The following is an 8,471-nucleotide window of genomic DNA, read 5'->3' on the forward strand; positions in this document are numbered from 1 at the left end:
AGACAGGAGGAGAAGCTTGCAGGCAATTAACTTAATATGGCGTACTGGCATAACATTTTAAAATACTATACAAAATAATTAATCAGAATACTTACTCCTGCTCACTCACGACAAAGAACTCCCCGCTCAAGCTCGCCGTCTCTGCAAGATTAACGATGGCAGTTTTCACGCACAGCTACTACATTTACATCTGTCAGACAGGTTGCTGACGTCGTCAAGCTTCGTTTGAGTCTGCGCGTCAGAAACGGAAGTGCTAAAAAACGCTAAAAATGGGCTTCAATTGTCTCAGTTGAGTTCCAATGGGGTCGCTGTGTCCATTTCTTTTACTGTCTATGTGGAAACCCTGCGCTATTCTGGTGTCGTGCTACTGGCCCGGGGCTATGAGCCCCGCCCGGCCCGCTTTAAGCCCTGGCTCGCACTGGCCCGACAGTGGAAATGCGGCTATTGAGGGGGACAAGTCCCTCCAATAATAAAGTTACCAAACTATTTTTAATTGTGTGCTTTATTTGCTTTGTTTTAAAACTGTAGTTTTAGCTTTCCTTTAAAATCAATATTTTACATAGATGTAATAAAAAGGGCATTAAAAAGAATTATAGTTTAATTATATATATATATATATATATATATATATATATATATATATATATATATATATATATATATATATATATATATAGAGAGAGAGAGAGAGAGAGAGAGAGAGAGAGAGAGAGAGAATAATATAAATAATTAAAAATAACCTCTTTAAATGTTTTCATGAAAAGTCAGAGAACTATATAAAATTTAATTGAATAAAACTGAATCTAGTGTTAATGAAAACTGCCTTAAAGGGATACTAGATCCCAAAATGAAAATGTTGTCATTAATCACTTACCCACTTGACGTTCCAAACCTGTAAAAGCTTTGTTCATCTTCGGACATTTTGGATAAAATGAATGGAGGCTTGTGAATTTGTGACTGAGTTTTTTTTTTTTTTTTTTACTTTATAAAAACTTACTGAAGGAAATATAATCACTTTTCCATTACGTACAAAACTGAACTATTTTAATAGCTGAAACAGCAGTATAAGCTGTTTTGGCAGAAGGGGTGGGGGAGACTGATAATTCTGGTAATTCTGATAGGCTGTCGGACAAGGGCCGGTGTCCTGATATTTTATCCTACCAGTCATATTGTCCTACCAGGGTTTACTGCACATGCACATGCACACATCAATATTGTGTCTTTTTTCTTCATTCTGAACAGCAATATTCAGTCCCTCCAGAAAAACGTGATTATGCGATCGCGTGATTTAATGCATAATCAGCCAAGGGCCACATGTTTATGCGGGGGTCGCATTTTTTCAAATACGCCACACTTTCGCCGCATAAATTGCCGATTTCAGGAAGCAAAATATGCGGAGGTAGCATGATTTCATAATAATAATAATTTTCATTGCAAAAAAGTCACATATCTTAGCAGAAAGTTGAAAGTAAATCGCCATTATTTTCCAAAGGGAACCTTATGAAGTGACGTAATTGCGCAACGTGAACATCATCTGTGAAGCCCGCGGTGAAACCAGGGTGAAGCACGCAAATCATTCTCATCTGCCAACAAAAATAAGCGCAAAAGACCGTGCGAAACAGTTACCCGGTGTGTTACATGACGGGGGCAAATTATTTTGAGAGAGGGATGAGGATGGCGAATGATAGGCCAATGTTAAAGGCTGCACAGTTAGCTTTCATTTTCACAGTGGCCTGTAGTTTCATTCAGAAGTTGATGCACCTCTACAGTTGTAAGATTGTACTTTTTTGTTACAGAATAGTACCAAAACCTTACAGTTGTAAGTACATAGTAGTATGTAAAATAATTTACGTTGCAAGAGATTGCAATTTGCAATTCCTGTAAAACAGCATTTGTATATTTGTGTGTATATTTTATTTGTATTCATTTTTACAGAAGTTGTTGAATATTCCTTTTGTAAAGCTAGAGAACTTGTTTGACTAAATGTTTTGTAAGTTTGAGCCATGTGTTAATTAAGGTCTGAAATAAAACAGAATGAGAACTTAAATATTATGTGATTTAGTATGCTTGCTTTGCTTATCATAGGAAGTCATAAGAAATGACTCTTTACAGTAAGGTAGTAGTAGCCTAGTGAGAACAGGGTGTTGGGGGTGTTTTCATTGCATAAGATTGCAAAAAATCTAATTTTTTAAGAAAACCTGCCGCAAAATCAAGGATTTTTGCCAGCAACAATCACAAAAATAATCCACGTTATTCTGGAGGGACTGAATATTTAATGTATTTGCATTGCTGTAAGGGTAGGTTTAGGGTATGTGGTAGGTGTAGACGTTAATAAACCTGAATTTTACAGGTAGCATTTTTCATTATCGAATTGTACTAGCCACTGTTTAAATGAGAGGTAGCAAAATCTGACAGGTTAGGACGAGGGCCTATATTTGAGGCCCATTCAGGATTCTATTCCACTTGATCCAATGCTGTTGTTTTTATTTTGTTGAGTTTAAAACATGTGACACATTCGTTCTGCTCTCACTGATCATGTAAACATAATATGTTTCCTAAATATCTACAAACATATTTTGTAATTCTTTGACTTCAGAAGGGTCAAAATTGTACATACATCCTCTTTAAGTTCCTCCATCAGTCCACAGTTTGGATTCAAATGCTTCGTGCTTCGCTAGGGTTGCCAGGTCTGTAAAACAATCATTTCCATTCTAGTCAAAACTATCCTAATCATGTTTTACACAAAAGCTTTTCTTCTTCCTTTATATAAAATATGATTAATTATGAAGCAATATACTTATTTTTTTTCTATCAGCTGATAGCCTACATATAAAATTGCTTGTTTTTTTGTTTTGTTTTTTCAAAGGCATTTTCTTTTACCTTTATAGATGACATTTTCCCCCAACCTCATTAAAGGGGCTGTAGGGAACTTTTGTAAAAAATTAATTTTTACATATTTATTAAACCTGTCATTATGTCCTGATAGTAGAATATGAGACAGATAATCTGTGAAAAAAACCAAGCTCCTCTGGCTCCTCCCAGTGGTCCTATTGCCATTTTGCAGAAAGTCATGCGCTCCTGGTAAAAAACAACCAATCAGAGCTGCGGTCCGTAACTTTGTTTGTGTTCAAAATGTAGAAAAATGAACATAATAAGCGTGTACACCATGAATCCATTTTCCAAACCGTGTTTTTAGCTCGTCCTGAATCACTAGGGTACACCTATAATAAGTGTTTATATTCGGACTATTTTAGATTGCTTCGGGGGTACCGGGGCGGAGTAACCCAGTACCTTTGTGATTCTTCATAGACATAAACAGAGAGAAGTAGTTCCGGCTACGATGTTCTTCCGCAAGACGCAAGCAGTTCTGTTTATTAACCGCTAGAGCGTCAAAAGTTACCTACTGCAGCTTTAATAATTAATTTTTGATTTCATATAGATTTTATTGATTAATGTAATTATTATTATTATTATATACTATTATTATTCATTTTATTAAATTTATTATTTATAAAAAAAAAAGTGAATCTGCAAACAATGTAAAATGCAGTAAGGTGCAAGTACTGATGGTTTATTAAAGAGTGAATCACTGAGTTGTTCATTCAAGCTATTCGTTCAAACGGCTGATTCATTGATGAGCTAATGAATCTTTGACTCAACCGATTCGTTTAGAAAGACAGAATCATGAATCGGCTGGTTGCTGTAAGAGTCGCTGTGGTTTTGCCTAAAATGTAAGTTACCTTATATTATTGTACTTGCTTATTGAACTGTTTATTAAACTATTAAACAGTCGTAATGGTGAAACGTTGTGTTGCTTTATTAACTATGTTTTAAATATACTACTTTTCATTTCATTTCGTTTTTTCTTTTCTTTTACATCAACATGCTTAACGTTACTTATTTGGCTTTAATGTCGAGCCCCAGAGTAAATTTAAATAATTTAAATCCCTGATTATATATTTAAATTATGCATGAACGTTCACATACAGGTTGACTGCGATCTCTGTGTGAGAAATGTAATTGTTGTCATATTTTTATAAAAATCTAAAATACATATTTATTTCCATATAAAGGCAACATAACTGAAATTAAATGCATATATATATATATATATATATATATATATATATATATATATATATATATATATATATAGGCCTATATATATATATATATATATATATATATATATATTAACTGCATTTATTTCATTCCAACCCCCCAAACAACTGCATCTCAAACAAGCCTGAAGTTTAAAAAATGCACATCACATCGGAACTCCTTCATTCTAATACATTATGCAAATTGCGTTCCATTTACATGACGTCACACAGCAGCCACAATCGCTGAATCTTTCTGAGGATCATATGCTATAGGAGTATCATATGTGTGCAGACGCTAATTTTCTGAGTGAGTTTGCAATACAGAGAGTTACTTTAGCTTCAGTCAAACAACCACAGTGCACAAATTTGATAAATTTTCACCAGACAGTATGTCTTCAAGATTATCGTCAGTGTCTGAGGAGAGTGTAGAGAGTCAGTTGAGCCTCACTCAGAGTGTCATGGAGGCCCCTCCTGTGGAGAAAAGCTCGACAGGTGAGATTACAAATATGTTCGAAACTGTTCAACTCTGACTTACAGCAACTCACAAATTCAGGAAAGCAATAGATGGGTTATAGTGGGGCTTGGATTTATTTTTGTAGTTTTTCTCGAGCTTTGAAGAGCATAGTTGGCTATTTGATGTTTGCTAGACACCAGTGGTTGACTTTGATTTGTACAATTTCAAAATACACAAACTATAAAAATTGAAATAAAAAAATAAGAAATGTTCATGAAATAATGTAGACCCATCTATTTGTAAAATATAAGCAATTCCATTAAGTTCAATTAACATCAAGAGTTATTGTTTGTGTTTTTTTTCATCAGTAATTGTAGTGCTTCAACCTATTTCAGTTAGTTGCCAAGGCAATTAAAAATGTTTTAGTTTTATTTAATTATGACAACCCTGGGTCATATTTGTCTCTAATAGTATTTTCTATTTGTTTTACTTGGTTTCAGACAAGCATGTCAGCAAGAGGAAGAAGAACATAATTTCCTCTTTCTTCAAGAAAGTACGTAAGGCTGTGAAGCTTCCCATCTGCTCCAAGAACACAGTGGACTGTCTACCACAGCTGGACCCACAGTTTGACAACTCTACACCTAGCCTGGAAGGGTGGAGCGATGGCGCTTTATCCAGTTCGGATGGCTGCCCGGAGCAGTCCAGCTTTACTCTTCCAGGTGAAGTGCTTGTTGAGCCAGTAAGGGCTTCAGCTTGCCTGAACCTAAAGACAGCATCCAGATTAGATGACTCTACACCTAACGTCATCTCAGAGGACAGTACAGAGAGACTGAAATTGGAGGCTTCAGGTGAGAATAAAATTGCATTACCAACAGGGACATCCATGTAACTATAACAGTCAAATGTCAGAGATCTCTAATAGCTAATATTCAATTTTTTGATCTTAGTTACAAAAACGGGTACAGAAGAACGTAGGAAGAGGAGAGGAATCCACTCTTTCTTCAAGAGCGTGTGGAAGGCTATGAAAAAGCCTTTCTGCTGCCAGAACAAAGTGAAGCCTTTTGTGGCTCCACCAGAACTGGATGATCCTGAGCCGTCACCTGTCCCAGAGCCTTCAGACTGCGGCCCAACTAATGGTAAATCTGTGATCATTATAACAAGATAAATGTAATGGAAGTAATAAACTGTTTCCAAATAATTTATTAAAATATGCTTAAACTTAACTGAAGTTTATTTGCTGTTAGCTGGCATCTACTGTTGGACTCTCAAACATGTTTGCGCCTTATTTTTTCTACAGTATATTAATATTGTTTATTGTCACAAGGCACCAATTGTATTAAGACTGTGCCTTTAAAAGAATAAATCATCTAGCAGTTTGCCTAGTTGATGATTTTATTTCAAGTTTGAACAGTTTCTTTATGCACATTACATTGTAAGTTATTACAAATCTTGAAGAAGAAAAAATAATTCGTTATACTGCTTTAAGGATTTAATGCAACGTCAAATAATCTAGCAAGTTTTTACAATGTACAATATATTTATATAATACAATATTTAATACGTTCTTGTGTGTGTTTTTTTTTTTTTTTCAGAAACCATTTGCACTCGCTATATAGTGCAAAATATTATTGGAGAAGGAGGCTACGGCAGGGTGTATGAGGGAATCCGTATTTCCGATGGCAAAAAGGTAGATGAACATTTTGCAGAAACTGAAAGAAATTTGAGGGAACATAAAGATTTTAATCTTAAATACTCAATTCTTCATTGTTATGTTAAGGCTGAGTGTTTAATATGCTCAACTGTGTGTTTTACCTTTTGCAGGTTGCCATCAAACGTATTCAAAAGACTTTACGGGATCATTATCTTCAAACTGTAAGCTGGCAAAACATAATATGTATTTAGTTGTTTCAGTGCTGATCACTTCTACGTAATATTAAGCAGGAATTCAACTTTGACTCTGTTTATTAAATCTGCAAAGTTCAACGCAATGTAAAGTACAGTACATTTACAATTTTTTTACCTTATTAACCTTATGCCGCATCTTTTCTGTAGACTCTGCATCCCAAACCTCTCATTACCGAAGTTGCGCTGATGCTAACGATGAGGCAAGGACCCATAAGCCCCTACGTCATCCAACTATATGAGTGGTTTGAGCACCCTCAAGTATTTACTCTCGTGATGGAGAATCCAGATCCCTGCGAGAGCTTGTTGGACTTCATCAACAAGAATCCTAACATGAATGAGACGACAGCACGGCTCATTATGTGTCAGGCGGTGCAAGCAGTACAGCACTGCATTGAGTGCGGTGTTTTTCATAACGATATTCATCCAGATAATATCCTGTTGAGAAAACACACTTTGGAGATCAAGTTGATAGACTTTGGCTGTGGTCATCTACTTAGTAGTAATGGCTATGATCGCAGTCAATATAGAGGTGAGCTGGCATTTTGTGTAACAGAGTGTGGAAACCAGTATTTAGTGACTTATTATTGATCATGTGATTCTTCAGAGAACTGCTGAATGCTGAACATGTCTTGCTTACAGGAATACAGGCTTACTTCCCACCTGAACTCTTCACCTGTGGCAGGTTCTACGCTGTCTCTACAAACGTCTGGGCTCTAGGAGTGTTGTTGTATGAGATGGTGAACACATGTTCTCCATTTTGCAATATAACGGAAATCAAGCAAGCCGAAATTAGGTTTGAAAACCCAGATTTATCCAAAGGTGAGAGAATAGCACAGACAGCACACACATACAGCTTCTGCACAGAATGAACAAACATTGGTAGAGAATGTCCTGTCTAAAACACAGACTTTAGTATTTACCAACTGATGTTAGAATTATGTGTTCAGAGATATGTTTCTAATAATTGTAAATTCCCTTAACCTTAAATTAACCACGTTTCAGCTGTTTTGTGCATGCTAGCATTAGTGTCACATGGTCACGACTAACCAGCTCTCTCCTGAAAACAGAATGCCGTGATCTGATTGTCCAATGTCTAAACCGTGATCCTACTGAACGGCTGACCCTCGAGCAGATCTTGCAGCATGACTGGTTTAAAACAGTGGATCTAGAAGAGTCAGAGGATAGCAACAGCATTGGTTTCAAAGTTGAGCCAGTGTAACAGACAGAGTAGGAAACTACAACTGTGCTGTCACCTTCAATTCTGAATCATATATAATGTAGATTTAAAATATGATCAGTGAAGTGAGTTCACTTTAACAGTCTTGTTACACTGTAATATATGACGACTAGAAAAAAAGACCTAAGTGAAGACAGTCAATGTAAAGAATCCTCTGGCTTTCTCTTTCCTAGGGTTGGACACACACCGTCCAGTGAAAAAAGCACTATGAATTCACATGCTGATGGAGATTGGAAACTCAAGCCCTCATGTGAGCCCACTACTAAAGAATCAGAGAGCACCCCTGAATTCAGAGCTGGTCCACATTCTTACAGTCCCATCTGAATCTGAGCATCTATAGTTCTAGTCATCAGAGCCTTAAGTGCTTTTATAAAAGCTTGTTTTAAGAGCACAGTTTGGCTTTGTTTTAAAAGCGTTGATTTAGCTTTGTTTAAAAAGTGTAGTTTTGCTGTTTTAAAATGAATATATTATAAGGAAGCAATAAAAAAGGGATTTATAAAAAATATATCTAATAAAAATATATTTAAAATCATTAAAAAATCTGTCTTAACATTTTCACTAATGTTATTTGGTGGATTTTTTTGCTAAAAAATAAAATAAAAATATATGGACCATTAACACACACACGACACACATGTATAAATTGATCAATTAATAATAAAGTAGCATCTACTGATTTATATGTGGGGGTAGCATGACTTTTTCGTGCTGTGTTATTGTATATTACTTAGATACAATTATAGTTTTTAACTTTGCGAAACAGAAAAAAATA

At 35.6% G+C, this 8,471-nt stretch overlaps 2 protein-coding genes across 3 annotated transcripts; both read left to right on the top strand.

The window, feature by feature from the left end:
- Positions 1 to 4,428: 4,428 nt before the first annotated feature.
- On the top strand, positions 4,429 to 5,722 carry LOC113057534 (uncharacterized). Its single transcript, XM_026224958.1, has 3 exons — positions 4,429 to 4,595; positions 5,058 to 5,405; positions 5,505 to 5,722. Exons 1-3 carry the CDS (start codon positions 4,493 to 4,495, stop codon positions 5,720 to 5,722), a joined length of 669 nt encoding a protein of 222 aa, XP_026080743.1. The 5' UTR covers positions 4,429 to 4,492.
- Positions 5,723 to 5,989: 267 nt separating this feature from the next.
- LOC113057542 (serine/threonine-protein kinase pim-3-like) lies at positions 5,990 to 8,162 on the top strand. 2 transcript variants are annotated; one of them, XR_003277839.1, is made up of 6 exons: positions 5,990 to 6,244; positions 6,379 to 6,429; positions 6,610 to 6,991; positions 7,102 to 7,281; positions 7,530 to 7,764; positions 7,873 to 8,162. XR_003277839.1 is itself a non-coding variant. In XM_026224965.1 (6 exons), exons 3-5 carry the CDS (start codon positions 6,649 to 6,651, stop codon positions 7,679 to 7,681), a joined length of 675 nt encoding a protein of 224 aa, XP_026080750.1. In that variant the 5' UTR covers positions 5,990 to 6,244; positions 6,379 to 6,429; positions 6,610 to 6,648; the 3' UTR covers positions 7,682 to 7,689; positions 7,873 to 8,162. The 2 variants fall into 2 exon arrangements, 1 of the variants encoding a protein (XP_026080750.1); XM_026224965.1 differs by having other exon boundaries at positions 7,530 to 7,689.
- The last annotated feature ends 309 nt before the right edge of the window (positions 8,163 to 8,471 follow it).

This window comes from Carassius auratus, chromosome 38 (assembly GCF_003368295.1).
Source record: "Carassius auratus strain Wakin chromosome 38, ASM336829v1, whole genome shotgun sequence".
Lineage (NCBI taxonomy): Eukaryota > Metazoa > Chordata > Actinopteri > Cypriniformes > Cyprinidae > Carassius > Carassius auratus.